Source organism: Pelodiscus sinensis, chromosome 7, assembly GCF_049634645.1.
Source record: "Pelodiscus sinensis isolate JC-2024 chromosome 7, ASM4963464v1, whole genome shotgun sequence".
In the NCBI taxonomy this organism is placed as follows: Eukaryota; Metazoa; Chordata; order Testudines; family Trionychidae; genus Pelodiscus; species Pelodiscus sinensis.
The window spans coordinates 63937-80814 of record NC_134717.1 but is presented as its reverse complement, the minus strand read 5'-3'; the positions used below and the strand labels follow the sequence as shown (position 1 = coordinate 80814).

The 16878-nt window shown below is 70.0% G+C and overlaps 1 protein-coding gene across 6 annotated transcripts in view; it reads right to left on the bottom strand.

Annotated features, from left to right (window-relative positions):
* Positions 1–840: 840 nt before the first annotated feature.
* Positions 841–16878, bottom strand: part of ABCB6 (ATP binding cassette subfamily B member 6 (LAN blood group)) — a 33206-nt gene continuing 17168 nt past the window's right edge. For 3 of the 6 annotated variants that reach the window (XM_075932914.1, XM_075932915.1, XM_075932916.1), the window contains exons 8-21: positions 16548–16669; positions 16308–16467; positions 16042–16107; positions 15697–15822; positions 15529–15605; positions 12577–12640; positions 11554–11639; positions 11248–11305; positions 9010–9114; positions 8387–8561; positions 7033–7145; positions 6022–6116; positions 1892–1960; positions 841–1309 (exon numbers count right to left, since the gene is read on the bottom strand). In XM_075932914.1, coding sequence (XP_075789029.1) covers positions 1168–1309; positions 1892–1960; positions 6022–6116; positions 7033–7145; positions 8387–8561; positions 9010–9114; positions 11248–11305; positions 11554–11639; positions 12577–12640; positions 15529–15605; positions 15697–15822; positions 16042–16107; positions 16308–16467; positions 16548–16669 — 1458 coding nt within the window. In that variant the 3' untranslated portion in view covers positions 841–1167. Of the gene's footprint in view, positions 1310–1891; positions 1961–6021; positions 6117–7032; positions 7146–8386; positions 8562–9009; positions 9115–11247; positions 11306–11553; positions 11640–12576; positions 12641–15528; positions 15606–15696; positions 15823–16041; positions 16108–16307; positions 16468–16547; positions 16670–16878 lie in introns of those variants that run through there. The other 3 variants (XM_075932918.1, XM_075932917.1, XR_012905089.1) reach the window with 2 other exon arrangements.

The following is a 16878-nucleotide window of genomic DNA, read 5'->3' as shown; positions in this document are numbered from 1 at the left end:
AGATGCCACGGCAGGGCTACCAATGCCCATGTCTCGCTGGGCAGGCCCATGCCCTTGGCTCCAGCGCCCTAGGGGATGGCTGGTGCTTCTCCCTAGGGACTGGCACAGGTGCCCACGAGTGGCCTCTGGCTACCACTGCAGCAGCCAGCAGGTGCCCAGGCTGAGGGTCCCGGAGCCCTCCCCTTGCTCGTCCCCTTGGCCCTGCCCCTGCCTCTGTTCCCTGCCTGGCTGGGCCGTGGGCAGCCGGCTCCACGCCCGAGGCCTCGCTGCAGCTGCTCTAGGTACCGCTGGGCAGGGCACCCAGGTGCTGATGGAGGCCGTGCCCCGCAGGGAGTTCATGGCCTGCCAGAGCCAGCCCACCGTGCTCTGGAACCGGGCTCTGCCGCAGCCGCAGGACTGAGCCACCTGCAGGAGCTGGGCCCGCTCCTAAGCCGGGCGCCCTGGGCCTCCCGCAGCACCAGGCCAGGGGAGGGTCCAGCTACAGCTGGGATGGGAAGGGGCAGCACCCAGGCCCTGAGGGCCCCATGCAGCATGCCAGGCCGAGGACCCGCTGCCCGTAACCAGCTCCCTCAAGCAACAACCAGCCCTGTCAGCCTCTCGTGCCTGCCCCAGGTGCCGGGTTCTGCACACGCTGGCACCTCCTCCCTGCACAGCTGGCAAGGGGGTGGGCAGGGCTCCGGTCTGTGCTCAGCTCCCCCCGGGTTCACTGCTTCTAACTTGTAAAAAGCCCCCCACCTATCCCCCCCAGACAGGCGAGCTGGCTCCCCCCCCCCTTGAAAAGATGGAGCCAAGCCCGGAGCTGAGCTCCCCCCCGGAAAAGACCAAGCCGGAGCCTGGAACTGGCCACCAGCAATTTACAAGATTCAGTAACAAGCAACAAATCAAATATTAAAACCCGCCTCCCTTCTGGGCCCTGCACTGGGGGGAGCAGCGCCCCCGCCCCATGGCTGCCAGGAGCTTCATGCAGCAAGACGGTGCCCGGGGGCGAGGCCAGCAGGGCAGCCTCACCCTCCACGCCCCGGCGGGTGGCTACGGCCGTGTTCCCAGGGGCTCTCCAGGCTGCACCCCAGCAGCCAGCCGCCCACTGCCCCCCGCCCCGCTCCTGCAGTGTGCCAGGAGAGGGTGGGGCCTGGCCCGCCCCAAAGGGGCAGCTGGCCCTGCCCGCGCTCACGGCCCCTTGCTGGGGGCTGCCGGCTGCTTCTCGGTGCTCCTGTCCTTGCTCTCCGGGTCCGAGTCGGACGCGTCCCCCGCCTGCTGCTGCTGCCACATCCCGGCATAGACACCACCCTTCTGCAGGAGCTCCTCGTGCCTGCGAGAGCCAGTGCTGAGGGGCTCCGGCACCCCGTCCTGCCCTGCCCCCCGCCTCCTACAGCCTGCCCGGCGCCCACCCCCCTGCCCTGCCCCCGCCTCCTGCAGTCTGCCCTGTGCCCAGCCTGCTGCCCACCCCTGCCCTGCCCTGCCCCCCGCCTCCTGCAGCCTGCCCGGCGCCCACCCCCTGCCCTGCCCCCGCCTCCTGCAGTCTGCCCTGTGCCCAGCCTGCTGCCCACCCCTGCCCTGCCCTGCAGCCTGCCCGCCGACCCCCCCTGCCCTGCCCCCGCCTCCTGCAGCCTGCCCAGCGCCCCCTCCTGCCCTGCCCCCCGCCTCCTGCAGCCTGCCCAGCGCCCACCCCCTGCCCTGCCCCCCGCCTCCTGCAGCCTGCCCAGCGCCCACCCCCTGCCCTGCCCCCGCCTCCTGCAGCCTGCCCAGCCCCCACCCTGCTGCCCACCCCCTGCCCTGCCCCCCGCCTCCTGCAGCCTGCCCTGCCCCAGATCACTGCCCAGCCCCAGTGCCGCCCTTTCCCACAGAGGGGCCGGGCCCAGCCCAGTGCCAGCTGGCCGTGGCGGGACGTTACCTTCCACGCTCCACGATGTGCCCCGCCTTGAGCACCAGGATCTGGTCGGCGTGGACGACTGTGGAGAGCCTGGGGGCAGGGAGTGTTACTGAGGCACGAGATGCCGCCATGAGCTCCTAGCAGCAGCGGCGCCACCGGGCGGGGTGGGGGGGCGGTGAAAGCCGGGGGGGCCATGGGACGGGGGGGGGGCCAGTCAGAGCCGGGCTGGGCTGTAGCTCTGCCGCTTTCACCTGCTCCCCACTGAGATCCCCACCCCCAGCAGTGGGTCCAGTCCCACATCACCCCCTCGCCCCCAGCACGGGCACCGTGCCCCCAGCGCAGACACTGCAGCCCAGACGGGCACCCCGGGGCTGCCTGCCCACACCAGTGTCCCTGCTCCCTGGCAGGCTGGTGGAGCCAGGCCCAGGGGCTCGTGGGGCGATGCTCCCCCCTTCGCAGGGCCAGCCCATGGAGGAAGAGGCAGGATCGAAGGGGCTGGCTCCATCTGGCAGGGCAGCCCAGCTCACACCATGTGTTTCATAGGAGGTGGGGGAGGGGACCAGTGCAAGCTGTGGTGCAGCGCTAGGGGGCGCAGTGTGCAGGGAACGGGGGGGGGGCCGCAGGGGGGTCCCGCGGTGAGTACTGGCCCTGGTGCGGCGCTAGGGGCGCAGTGTGCAGGGAATGGGGGGGGGGCTGCAGGGGGGTCCCGCGGTGAGTACTGGCCCTGGTGCGGCGCTAGGGGGCGCAGTGTGCAGGGAATGGGGGGGCCGCAGGGGGGTCCTGCGGTGAGTACTGGCCCTGGTGCAGCGCTAGGGGCGCAGTGTGCAGGGAACGGGGGGGGGCCGCAGGGGGGTCCCGCGGTGAGTACTGGCCCTGGTGCAGCGCTAGGGGGCGCAGTGTGCAGGGAATGGGGGGGCCGCAGGGGGGTCCCGCGGTGAGTACTGGCCCTGGTGCGGCACTAGGGGGCGCAGTGTGCAGGGAACGGGGGGGGGCCGCAGGGGGGTCCCGCGGTGAGTACTGGCCCTGGTGCGGCACTAGGGGGCGCAGTGTGCAGGGAACGGGGGGGGGGCCGCAGGGGGGTCCCGCGGTGAGTACTGGCCCTGGTGCGGCACTAGGGGGCGCAGTGTGCAGGGAACGGGGGGGGGCCGCAGGGGGGTCCCGCGGTGAGTACTGGCCCTGGTGCGGCGCTAGGGGGCGCAGTGTGCAGGGAATGGGGGGGCCGCAGGGGGGTCCCGCGGTGAGTACTGGCCCTGGTGTGGTGCTAGGGGGCGCAGTGTGCAGGGAACGGGGGGGGGGCCGCAGGGGGGTCCCGCGGTGAGTACTGGCCCTGGTGCGGCACTAGGGGGCGCAGTGTGCAGGGAACGGGGGGGGGGCCGCAGGGGGGTCCCGCGGTGAGTACTGGCCCTGGTGTGGTGCTAGGGGGCGCAGTGTGCAGGGAATGGGGGGGCCGCAGGGGGGTCCCGCGGTGAGTACTGGCCCTGGTGCGGCGCTAGGGGGCGCAGTGTGCAGGGAACGGGGGGGGGCCGCAGGGGGGTCCCGCGGTGAGTACTGGCCCTGGTGCGGCACTAGGGGGCGCAGTGTGCAGGGAATGGGGGGGGCCGCAGGGGGGTCCCGCGGTGAGTACTGGCCCTGGTGCGGCACTAGGGGGCGCAGTGTGCAGGGAATGGGGGGGGCCGCAGGGGGGTCCCGCGGTGAGTACTGGTCCTGGTGCGGGGCGCTAGGGGGCGCAGTGTGCAGGGAATGGGGGGGCCGCAGGGGGGTCCCGCGGTGAGTACTGGCCCTGGTGTGGTGCTAGGGGGCGCAGTGTGCAGGGAATGGGGGGGGCCGCAGGGGGGTCCCGCGGTGAGTACTGGCCCTGGTGCGGCGCTAGGGGGCGCAGTGTGCAGGGAATGGGGGGGCCGCAGGGGGGTCCCGCGGTGAGTACTGGCCCTGGTGTGGCGCTAGGGGGCGCAGTGTGCAGGGAATGGGGGGGCCGCAGGGGGGTCCCGCGGTGAGTACTGGCCCTGGTGTGGCGCTAGGGGGCGCAGTGTGCAGGGAATGGGGGGGCCGCAGGGGGGTCCCAAGGTGAGTACTGGCCCTGGTGCGGCACTAGGGGGCGCAGTGTGCAGGGAACGGGGGGGGGCCGCAGGGGGGTCCCGCGGTGAGTACTGGCCCTGGTGCGGCACTAGGGGGCGCAGTGTGCAGGGAACGGGGGGGGGCCGCAGGGGGGTCCCGCGGTGAGTACTGGCCCTGGTGCGGCACTAGGGGGCGCAGTGTGCAGGGAATGGGGGGGCCGCAGGGGGGTTCCGTGGTGAGTACTGGCCCTGGTGCGGCGCTAGGGGGCGCAGTGTGCAGGGAATGGGGGGGCCGCAGGGGGGTTCCGTGGTGAGTACTGGCCCTGGTGCGGCGCTAGGGGGCGCAGTGTGCAGGGAATGGGGGGGCCGCAGGGGGGTCCCGCGGTGAGTACTGGCCCTGGTGTGGCGCTAGGGGGCGCAGTGTGCAGGGAATGGGGGGGCCGCAGGGGGTCCCGCGGTGAGTACTGGCCCTGGTGTGGCGCTAGGGGGCGCAGTGTGCAGGGAATGGGGGGGCCGCAGGGGGGTCCCACGGTGAGTACTGGCCCTGGTGTGGCGCTAGGGGCGCAGTGTGCAGGGAATGGGGGGGCCGCAGGGGGGTCCCAAGGTGAGTACTGGCCCTGGTGCGGCGCTAGGGGCGCAGTGTGCAGGGAATGGGGGGGCCGCAGGGGGGTCCCGCGGTGAGTACTGGCCCTGGTGCGGCGCTAGGGGGCGCAGTGTGCAGGGAATGGGGGGGCCGCAGGGGGGTCCCAAGGTGAGTACTGGCCCTGGTGCGGCGCTAGGGGCGCAGTGTGCAGGGAATGGGGGGGCCGCAGGGGGGTCCCGCGGTGAGTACTGGCCCTGGTGTGGTGCTAGGGGGCGCAGTGTGCAGGGAATGGGGGGGCCGCAGGGGGGTCCCGCGGTGAGTACTGGCCCTGGTGCGGCGCTAGGGGGCGCAGTGTGCAGGGAATGGGGGGGAACCGCGGGGGGGGTCCTGCGGTGAGTACTGGCCCTGGTGCGGCGCTAGGGGGCGCAGTGTGCAGGGAATGGGGGGGCCGCAGGGGGGTCCCGCGGTGAGTACTGGCCCTGGTACGGCGCTAGGGGGCGCAGTGTGCAGGGAATGGGGGGGCCGCAGGGGGGTCCCGCGGTGAGTACTGGCCCTGGTGCGGCGCTAGGGGGCGCAGTGTGCAGGGAATGGGGGGGCCGCAGGGGGGTCCCAAGGTGAGTACTGGCCCTGGTGCGGCGCTAGGGGCGCAGTGTGCAGGGAATGGGGGGGCCGCAGGGGGGTCCCGCGGTGAGTACTGGCCCTGGTGTGGTGCTAGGGGGCGCAGTGTGCAGGGAATGGGGGGGCCGCAGGGGGGTCCCGCGGTGAGTACTGGCCCTGGTGCGGCGCTAGGGGGCGCAGTGTGCAGGGAATGGGGGGGAACCGCGGGGGGGGTCCTGCGGTGAGTACTGGCCCTGGTGCGGCGCTAGGGGGCGCAGTGTGCAGGGAATGGGGGGGCCGCAGGGGGGTCCCGCGGTGAGTACTGGCCCTGGTGTGGTGCTAGGGGGCGCAGTGTGCAGGGAATGGGGGGGCCGCAGGGGGGTCCCGCGGTGAGTACTGGCCCTGGTGCGGCGCTAGGGGGCGCAGTGTGCAGGGAATGGGGGGGCCGCAGGGGGGTCCCGCGGTGAGTACTGGCCCTGGTGCGGCGCTAGGGGGCACAGTGTGCAGGGAATGGGGGGGCCGCAGGGGGGTCCCGTGGTGAGTACTGGTCCTGGTGCAGCGCTAGGGGGCGCAGTGTGCAGGGAATGGGGGGGCCGCAGGGGGGTCCCGTGGTGAGTACTGGCCCTGGTGCGGCGCTAGGGGGCGCAGTGTGCAGGGAATGGGGGGGCCGCAGGGGGGTCCCGTGGTGAGTACTGGCCCTGGTGCGGCGCTAGGGGGCGCAGTGTGCAGGGAATGGGGGGGCCGCAGGGGGGTCCCAAGGTGAGTACTGGCCCTTGTGGCAGTAGCAGCAGAACTCTACGCCCCAGGGGTTCAGTGACAGCCCTCAGGCAATTCCCCCACCTCCCTCCAGCCCTTGGACCTGCAGGACTCCGGCCGCCCCGCTCCCTGCCCCCACACAAAGCCCTGCCCAGCCCCACCTGTGGGCGACGACAATGGTGGTGCGGTTGGCGCAGACCTTGGCCAGCGACCCCTGGATGTTCCTCTCTGTCTCGGTGTCCAGCGCCGACGTGGCCTAGGAGGCAGGGGGTTACGGAGTGCGGGAGGGCTGAGGCTGTACCCGCCCTGCGCCCGGCTGTACCTGCCACCCTGGGCCAGGGTGTACCCACCACGCTGTACCCGCCCTGCGCCCGGCTGTACCTGCCACCCTGGGCCAGGGTGTACCCGCCACGCTGTACCCGCCCTGAGCCCGGCTGTACCTGCAACCCTGGGCCAGGCTGTACCCGCCACGCTGTACCCGCCCTGGGCCAGGCTGTACCCGCCACGCTGTACCCGCCCTGAGCCCGGCTGTACCTGCAACCCTGGGCCAGGGTGTACCCGCCACGCTGTACCCGCCCTGGGCCAGGCTGTACCCGCCCTGGGCCAGGCTGTACCCGCCCTGAGCCCGGCTGTACCCGCCCTGAGCCCGGCTGTACCTGCCACGCTGTACCCGCCACGCTGTACCCGCCCTGAGCCCGGCTGTACCTGCCCCGGGCCAGGCTGTACCCGCCACGCTGTACCCGCCCTGAGTCCGGCTGTACCTGCCATGCTGTACCCGCCACGCTGTACCCGCCCTGAGCCCGGCTGTAACTGCCCCGGGCCAGGCTGTACCCGCCACGCTGTACCCGCCCTGGGCTGCACCTGCTGTGTCCAGCCATGGTGCCAAGCACTGGCAGAAGTTGCCCACACTACAGCAGCTCAGCGGTGTGAGCAGGGAGGTGCCTGGCCAGCAGGTGACCCTCGCTCAGCCTGTGCCCCAAGGAAGCGGGGCAGAGGGGCGGGGAGAACGGTGGGACGGCAGCAGGGGCCTTGTGAGCTGCCTGCTGCTCTGGGGGCACCCAGGGCTGGGCCCCCGTGAGGGTGACGGCGTGGGGGGAGGGGCAGGGAAGGGGGCCCTGGAGGGGGAGGGAGGCTGGGGGGAGGGGCAGCGTGGCCCTGGGGCCCCACGTTACCTCGTCCAGCAGGATGATCCGGGGGCCCTTGAGGATGGTGCGGGCGATGGCCACTCGCTGCTTCTCGCCCCCGCTCAGCTTCAGGCCTCGCTCCCCGACCTGCGTCTCGTAACCTGGGGGGCAGAGACACTGGCTGGGCTGGCTCCCTGCTGCCAGCGCCCGGCCCGCTCCTCCCGGCCGCCCGGCCCAGCGCCAGCCCGAGGGGCTCCGCCCCGGGCACCTCCCCCGCTGCCAGCTGTGCCCCGGGCACCTCCCCCGCTGCCAGCCCTAGGGGCTCCGCCCCGGGCACCTCCCCCGCTGCCAGCCCTAGGGGCTCCGCCCCGGGCACCTCCCCCAGCGCCAGCCCGAGGGGCTCCGCCCCGGGCACCTCCCCCAGCGCCAGCCCTAGGGGCTCCGCCCCGGGCACCTCCCCCAGCGCCAGCCCGAGGGGCTCCGCCCCGGGCACCTCCCCCAGCGCCAGCCCGAGGGGCTCCGCCCCGGGCACCTCCCCCAGCGCCAGCCCGAGGGGCTCCGCCCCGGGCACCTCCCCCAGCGCCAGCCCTAGGGGCTCCGCCCCGGGCACCTCCCCCAGCGCCAGCCCTAGGGGCTCCGCCCCGGGCACCTCCCCCGCTGCCAGCCCTAGGGGCTCCGCCCCGGGCACCTCCCCCAGCGCCAGCCCTAGGAGCTCTGCCCCGGGCACCTCCCCCGCTGCCAGCCCTAGGGGCTCCGCCCCGGGCACCTCCCCCAGCGCCAGCCCGAGGGGCTCTGCCCCGGGCACCTCCCCCGCTGCCAGCTGTGCCCTGTGGCCTGTGCTCTGGGCACCTCCCCCGCTGCCAGCTGTGCCCCATGGCCTGTGCTCTGGGCACCTCCCCCGCTGCCAGCTGTGCCCTGTGCTCTGGGCACCTCCCCCGCTGCCAGCTGTGCCCTGTGCTCCAGGCACCTCCCCCAACACCAGCATTAGGGGCTCTGCACCGGGCACCTCCCCCAGCACCAGCCGTGCCCCGTGCTCCGGGCACCTCCCCCGCTGCCAGCCGTGCCCCGTGCTCTGGGCACCTCCCCCGCTGCCAGCCGTGCCCCGTGCTCCGGGCACCTCCCCCGCTGCCAGCCGTGCCCCGTGCTCCGGGCACCTTCCCCGCTGCCAGCCGTGCCCCGTGCTCCGGGCACCTCCCCCGCTGCCAGCCGTGCCCCGTGCTCCGGGCACCTCCCCCGCTGCCAGCCGTGCCCCGTGCTCCGGGCACCTCCCCCGCTGCCAGTCGTGCCCCGTGCACCTCCCCCAGTGCCAGCCGTGCCCCGTGCTCCGGGCACCTCCCCCACTGCCAGCCGTGCCCCGTGCTCTGAGCCCTGCCGGGCGGGGAGCGCTGCCCCGGGGGCTCACCCTCGGGGAAGGACAGGATGCGGTCGTGGATGTCGGCGGCGCGGGCGGCCTGGCGCACCTCGTCGTCGGAGGCGGCGGCGCGCCCGTAGCGGATGTTGTTGCAGATGGAGTCGTTGAAGAGCACCGTGTCCTGGGGCACCACGCCGATGTGGGCGCGCAGCGAGGCCTGCGTCACCTGCCGGGCAGCCCCGTCCGTCACCCCCGGGGCCGCGCGCTCAGTCACCCCCCCACGGAGACGCCCCACCCCCGCCCGGGGGCCTTCCGGCGGCCCCCTCAGCCCCGCCCCTCCCCCGGCAGCTTCTCCCCTTTGGGGCCCAATTGAAGCCAGGCCCTGCCCCCCGGACATGGGGGAGGGTCCCACAAAGCCCCCGAGCCCCTCCCCCGAGCAGAAGGCCTGGCAGGTCCCTCTAGTGCCCGGGCTGCTCCCCCAGCACCCTGGGGCAGCCCCCCGCAGGCTGGGCCCTCTCCCCCAACGCTGCCAGGCGCCAGCAGCCCAGGACAGCACAGGCCAGAGGGACCCAGGGCCTGGGCTCCCATGGCTGAGCCCAGCTCTGGCCCTAACTGTGACCCTGCTCCCCAGGCACCCTCCACCCTGCCCGGGACAACCCCCGAGCTGCCCCGACCTTGGCGATGTCCTGCCCATCGATGCGGATGCAGCCGCCCCACACGTCATAGAAGCGGAAGAGCAGGCGAATGACGGTGCTTTTCCCCGAGCCGGAGGGACCCACCTGGGCGCGAAGACAAGGGGTGAGCAGGTGAAGGGGGGCTGGGGGGGCACAGGGTGCCATACGGACCGGCACTACAGCCCGAGGACAGAGAGCTTAGAATCATAGAATCATAGGACTGGAAGGGACCTCGAGAGTCATCGAGTCCAGCCCCCCGCCCTCAAGGCAGGACCAAGCTCCGTCTACACCATCCCTGACAGATGTCTATCTAACCTGTTCTTAAATATCTCCAGAGAGGGAGATTCCACCACCTCCCTTGGCAATTGATTCCAATATTTGACCACCCTGACAGTTAGGAATTTTTTCCTAATGTCCAATCTAAACCTCCCCTGCTGCACTTTAAGCCCATTACTCCTTGTCCTGTCCTCAGAAACCAAGAGGAACAAATTTTCTCCTTCCTCCTTGTGACACCCTTTTAGATATTTGAAAACCGCTATCATGTCCCCCCTTAATCTTCTTTTTTCCAAACTAAACAAGCCCAGTTCACGAAGCCTGGCTTCATAGGTCATGTTCTCTAAACCTTTAATCATTCTTGTCGCTCTTCTCTGCACCCTTTCCAATTTCTCCACATCTTTCTTGAAATGTGGCGCCCAGAACTGGACACAGTACTCCAGCTGAGGCCTAACTAGTGCAGAGTAGAGTGGCAGAATGACTTCACGAGTTTTGCTTACAACACACCTGTTGATACAACCTAGAATCATATTTGCTTTTTTTGCAACAGCATCACACTGTTGGCTCATATTCAACTTGTGGTCCACTATGACCCCTAGATCCCTTTCCGCCATGCTCCTTCCTAGACAGTCGCTTCCCATCTTGTATGTATGGAACTGATTGTTCCTTCCTAAGTGGAGCACTTTGCATTTCTCTTTATTAAACCTCATCCTGTTTACCTCTGACCATTTCTCTAACTTGCTAAGGTCATTTTGAATTATGTCCCTATCCTCCAAAGACGTTGCAACCCCACCCAGTTTGGTATCATCTGCAAACTTAATAAGCGTACTCTCTATCCCAATATCTACATCATTGATGAAGATATTGAACAGTCCGGGTCCCAAAACAGACCCTTGAGGAACTCCACTTGTTATCCCTTTCCAGCAGGATTTAGAACCATTAACAACAACTCTCTGACTACGGTTATCCAGCCAATTATGCACCCACCTTATCGTGACCCTATCTATGATAGGGCCACGTCTGGAGCAGCCCCGGGGTTCCCAGGAACAGCACCTCTGGACAGACATTCTGCAGAGCAGTGGGGCAGGGTGGACTGGCTCCGTACGGACCGGTCCCCAGTATTGCTCTGCAGAGTGACATGGGAGGGGGCGGGGCAGGCTCTGTACGGACCGGTCCCCAGTATTGCTCTGCAGAGCGGCATGGGAGGGGGCGGGGAAGGCTCTATACGGACCGGTCCCCAGTATTGCTCTGCAGAGTGACATGGGAGGGGGCGGGGAAGGCTCTATACGGACCGGTCCCCAGTATTGCTCTGCAGAGCGGCATGGGAGGGGGCGGGGAAGGCTCTGTACGGACCGGTCCCCAGTATTGCTCTGCAGAGCGGCATGGGAGGGGGCGGGGAAGGCTCTGTACGGACCGGTCCCCAGTATTGCTCTGCAGAGCGGCATGGGAGGGGGCGGGGCAGGCTCTATACGGACCGGTCCCCAGTATTGCTCTGCAGAGCGGCATGGGAGGGGGCGGGGCAGGCTCTATACGGACCGGTCCCCAGTATTGCTCTGCAGAGCGGCATGGGAGGGGGCGGGGCAGGCTCTGTACGGACCGGTCCCCAGTATTGCTCTGCAGAGCGGCATGGGAGGGGGCGGGGAAGGCTCTGTACGGACCGGTCCCCAGTATTGCTCTGCAGAGCGGCATGGGAGGGGGCGGGGAAGGCTCTATACGGACCGGTCCCCAGTATTGCTCTGCAGAGCGGCATGGGAGGGGGCGGGGCAGGCTCTATACGGACCGGTCCCCAGTATTGCTCTGCAGAGCGGCATGGGAGGGGGCGGGGCAGGCTCCGTACGGACCGGTCCCCAGTATTGCTCTGCAGAGCGGCATGGGAGGGGGCGGGGCAGGCTCTGTACGGACCGGTCCCTATAGCCATTGGCCAATCCCGACTGCACAGATCTTGGCGCAGGGGTCCCATCTCACCAGGGCAAGGGTCTGTCCAGGCATCACTGAGAAGGAGACGTCCTGCAGGATTTCCCTCCTGGGGGCAGAGAGGAAGGTCAGTGGCGCCCCCCCCCACAGCCTTCAGCAGGGGGCCAGGCCCTCACATGGGGGCTGTAGGGCTGTGCCCCCCCCCACGGGCCTGGTACGCAGCCAACACGCCCCCCCCCCCGTCCTGCTTTGTACCCTCTGGACTCCCCTCATTCCCTGCGCCCCACCCCGTACCTGCCCCATGCTCCAGCCCTACTTCACCCCACCCCCACCCCCACGCCGGCCCCGCCCCCGTACCCGTCCACGTAGCTGAAGTGCACGTTCTCAAACTCGATGCGCCCCGAGTGGAAGCGAAGGTCGCCTGCGTTCACCTCGTCCTTCACCTGCCACACGACAGAGACGTGGCCCCACCGCCCGGCCCTGCCCACCGGGCAAACGGACACGCCCGGGGGAGCCAAGGGAGCTGCCTGCCCCAGTGGGGTGACCCCCTCTCCTGTGCAGCTGATCAGCTGGGGCTGCGGCACCCGCCTCCTGGGGCAGGAATCAGGAGCAGGGGGCGTGGCAGGGGCTGGGGTGCTGGGGGCAGGGCAGGGGGATGGCCCCTCTGGGGGCGGAGCTGCGGGCGGGGGCAGGGCGGGGGATGGCCCCTCTGGGGGCGGAGCTGCGGGCGGGGGCAGGGCAGGGGGATGGCCCCTCTGGGGGCGGAGCTGCGGGCGGGGGCAGGGCGGGGGATGGCCCCTCTGGGGGCGGAGCTGCGGGCGGGGGCAGGGCAGGGGGATGGCCCCTCTGGGGGCGGAGCTGCGGGCGGGGGCAGGGCAGGGGGATGGCCCCTCTGGGGGCAGAGCTGCGGGCGGGGGCAGGGGGATGGCCCCTCTGGGGGCGGAGCTGCGGGCGGGGGCAGGGCAGGGGGATGGCCCCTCTGGGGGCGGAGCTGCGGGCGGGGGCAGGGCAGGGGGATGGCCCCTCTGGGGGCGGAGCTGCGGGCGGGGGCAGGGCAGGGGGATGGCCCCTCTGGGGGCGGAGCTGCGGGCGGGGGCAGGGCAGGGGGATGGCCCCTCTGGGGGCGGAGCTGCGGGCGGGGGCAGGGCAGGGGGATGGCCCCTCTGGGGGCGGAGCTGCGGGCGGGGGCAGGGCGGGGGATGGCCCCTCTGGGGGCGGAGCTGCGGGCGGGGGCAGGGCAGGGGGATGGCCCCTCTGGAGGCGGAGCTGCGGGCGGGGGCAGGGCAGGGGGATGGCCCCTCTGGGGGCGGAGCTGCGGGCGGGGGCAGGGCAGGGGGATGGCCCCTCTGGGGGCGGAGCTGCGGGCGGGGGGGCACCCACCTCTTGTTCCTCATTGAAGAGCTCGAACATGTTTTCCATGTCGATGAAGGAACTCTGGATCATCCTGCAGGCCGGGGGGGGGGGGGGGGAGGTGAAGACGGGGCCACTTGCCCACTCAGCCCAGATGTGTCCCCCCAAATCAGACTCGGAGCACTAGAACTGGGAGGGCCCTCGAGAGGCATCGAGTCCGGTCCCCAGCCTCCCGGCAGGGCCAGCCCCGTCCAGCCCATCCCCGGCAGGGGTGTGTCCAGCGGCTCTTCCGTATCCCCAGGGATGGAGACTCCACAGCCCCCAGGCAACTTATCCCAGTGTCACCCCGACAGCCGGGACGTGTTTCCTAACGTCCAACCTCTGCTCCCCTGTCCCCGCTCTGTCTGCTCCTTTCCAGACTAAACAAGCCCAGTTCCTTCAGCCTCCCTCCTAGCTCGTGTTCTCTCGACCTTTCATCGTTCGTGTCGCTCTTCTCTGGACCCTCTCCCATTTCTCCACATCTTTCTTCAAATGTGGTCCCAGAACTGGACACAAGACTCCCACTGAGGCCCAACCAGCGCAGAGCAGAGCGGAAGAAGGACGTCTCGTGTCTGGCTCACCACACTCCTGGCCATGCAGCCCGGAGCGATGTTTGCCGTGTCACACAGCCGACTCATATTTAGCTTCTGGTCCACTATGACCCCCAGATCCCACAGTGGCTTCCCGTTGAGAGACACGGATTGTTCTCTCCTACGTGGAGCACTTGGCATTTGTCTTCTTAAACCTCATGCTGTTTTCTCCAGTTTGCCCAGATCACTTTGAATTCTGCCCCCTCCAGAGCACCCACCACCCCTCCCAGCGCGGGACCAGATGCAAACGTGATCAGCCGCGCTGGGCCATCCGCTAACGCACTGCACAGAGCCAGCCCAGGACTGACCCCGGGGACCCCACACGACTGCGACCCACTGAGAGCTCCACTCTGGGAGCGGTCGTCCAGCCAGCTCTGCCCCCACCACGTTGCATTTCCCTAGTTTACTGATAGGCCGTGTGAGACCGTATCAAACGCCTCATTAAAGTCTAGGTATCCCACGTGCACCGCTTCTCCCCAGCCACAAGGCTCGGTACCAGCGCAGAGCGAGCCGGCTGCTTTGACGTGACGCGTTCTCTGCACATCCATGCTGGCTGGTACTTTCCAGCTGTTTGCAGGTGGATTCCTGAATGACCTGCTCCCTGATCGGCCCCGGCCCAGACATGAAACCGACGGGTCTGTCGTTTCCTGGGTCGTTCTGATCTCCCGTGTTACAGGCGGGCACTAGACTCGCCCTTCCCCAGTCTTCCCGAATCTCCCGACATCCCTGACTGACGGCAACGGGGTGGGCTGATCTGCCACATGGAGCTACCACGTTGGATGGCTGAATGACCTGCCTGGTGCAGCGGGGGCGGGGCTACCGGGCTAGCTGGACCAACGGCCCGGCTGGCACATAGGGCGGGGCTACCGGGCTAGCTGGACCAATGGCCTGGCTGGCACATAGGGCGGGGCTACCGGGCTAGCTAGACCAACGGCCCGGCTGGCACATAGGGCGGGGCTACCGGGCTAGCTGGACCAATGGCCCGGCTGGCACATGGGGCGGGGCTACCGGGCTAGCTGGGCCAATGGCCCGGCTGGCACACGGGGTGGGGCTACCGGGCTAGCTGGACCAACGGCCTGGCTGGCACACGGGGTGGGGCTACCGGGCTAGCTGGACCAATGGCCTGGCTGGCACATGGGGCGGGGCTACCGGGCTAGCTGGACCAATGGCCCGGCTGGCACACGGGGCGGGCTACCGGGCTAGCTGGACCAATGGCCCGGCTGGCACATGGGGCGGGGCTACCGGGCTAGCTGGACCAATGGCCTGGCTGGCACACGGGGCGGGGCTACCGGGCTAGCTGGACCAATGGCCTGGCTGGCACACGGGGCGGGGCTACCGGGCTAGCTGGACCAATGGCCTGGCTGGCACACGGGGCGGGGCTACCGGGCTAGCTGGACCAATGGCCCGGCTGGCACATGGGGGCGGGGCTACCGGGCTAGCTGGACCAACGGCCCGGCTGGCACACGGGGCGGGGCTACCGGGCTAGCTGGACCAACGGCCCGGCTGGCACACGGGGCGGGGCTACCGGGCTAGCTGGACCAATGGCCCGGCTGGCACATGGGGGCGGGGCTACCGGGCTAGCTGGACCAATGGCCCGGCTGGCACATGGGGGCGGGGCTACCGGGCTAGCTGGACCAATGGCCCGGCTGGCACATGGGGGCGGGGCTACCGGGCTAGCTGGACCAATGGCCCGGCTGGCACATGGGGGCGGGGCTACCGGGCTAGCTGGACCAATGGCCCGGCTGGCACACGGGGCGGGGCTACCGGGCTAGCTGGACCAATGGCCTGGCTGGCACACGGGGCGGGGCTACCGGGCTAGCTGGGCCAATGGCCCGGCTGGCACATGGGGGCGGGGCTACCGGGCTAGCTGGACCAACGGCCCGGCTGGCACACGGGGCGGGGCTACCGGGCTAGCTGGACCAATGGCCCGGCTGGCACATGGGGGCGGGGCTACCGGGCTAGCTGGACCAATGGCCCGGCTGGCACACGGGGCGGGGCTACCGGGCTAGCTGGACCAACGGCCCGGCTGGCACACGGGGCGGGGCTACTGGGCTAGATGGACCAATGGCCCGGCTGGCACATGGGGGCGGGGCTACCGGGCTAGCTGGACCAACGGCCCGGCTGGCACACGGGGCGGGGCTACCGGGCTAGCTGGACCAATGGCCTGGCTGGCACACGGGGCGGGGCTACCGGGCTAGCTGGACCAATGGCCCGGCTGGCACATGGGGGCGGGGCTACCGGGCTAGCTGGACCAATGGCCCGGCTGGCACATGGGGGCGGGGCTACCGGGCTAGCTGGACCAATGGCCCGGCTGGCACATGGGGGCGGGGCTACTGGGCTAGCCTGCCCGTACCGGTAGTAGGTGCCGAACCAGTTGAGCGGCGTGTAGAGCTGGATGATGTAGGTGCCGAACAGGACGAAGTCCCCCACCTGGAAGAGAGGGGACGCCGCCCATCAGGGCCGGGCCGGGGCGGGCCGGGCAGGACAGGCCAGGACTGGGGCGCGGGTGGCCCCGGCTCACCTGGAACCTCCTCTCCGTCACCCAGTAGGCGCAGAGCAGGGAGCCCGCCAGCAGCCCCAGGCCGATGATCAGGTTCTGGGTCTGGTTGAGCAGGGCCAGGGAGGCGTTGACCTTCCACTCCGAGACCTGCCGGGGCCGGCGGGAGAGTCAGGGACCCCGAGTCTCCCCAGCATGAGCCCGCCCAATGCCAGCCCATGGCAGCCCTCCCCAGCCCCAGCCGAGTCTGCTGGCCCACAGTGGGGCAGGCTGGGGCCCTGCTGAGCCCCCAGGGCTGCCCCGGGAGGGGCCCTCCTCACGCCCATCGCCCCGCAGAGCAGTAGAGGAGCTAGGCCCCTTCTCCGGCACCTGGTACTTGAGGATGGCGTCATTGAATCGATTCACTTCGTAGCTCTCCGCGTTGTAGTACTTCACCTGCAACACACGGAGCCGGGCTCAGTGCTCAGCCAGGCCCCGCCTCAGGGCCCCGCCCCCGGCTCAGGCCCCCCATCCTCTCAGCTCAGCATTAGCACCCACTTCCCACCCACTGCCCCCTGCTGGGCTCACATCCCTGGAGAGCCCAACCCCATCCCCTGGCCGAGAACCGGCCCCCTCCTGCCAGAACCACCCCACACCGAGATCAGCCCCCGGAGATCTCCCCAGGGCCCTGCCCGCAGGCCGGCACCGTCTCGAAGTTGAGCAGCGAGTCCACAGCCCGGGCCTTGGCCTCGTTGTCGCGGGTGTTCATGTCCCGCCGGTACTTGGTTCTCCACTCCGTGATGATGATGGTCAGGGCTGCGGAAAGAGGCAGGTCACATCTCTCCGCCCCGCCCCACCCCACGGCCGCCGCCCGCCCCGCCCCGCCCCGCACGCACTCAGGTAGAGGCTCATGCAGACGAAGATGATGAGGCCGAACCAGAGGTTGAAGGCCGAGCTGAAGTAGACGATGCCGATGACGATATCGGCCACGGTGGGGAAGATGCTGAAGATGATGTAGCTGGGGGAGGGGCAGGACAGGAAGGGTCACGTCAGCCCAGGGTCACCCCCATCCCTACCTTGATCCACCTCCCACCCCTCCTATGGCCTCGCCCACCATATCTCTGCCACCCCGCCCATTCCTCACCTCCACTGCCCCGCCCACTCCTGCCCCACCCCTCACCTCCACTGCCCCGCCCACCCCACTCCACCTCTGTTACCCCGCCCATT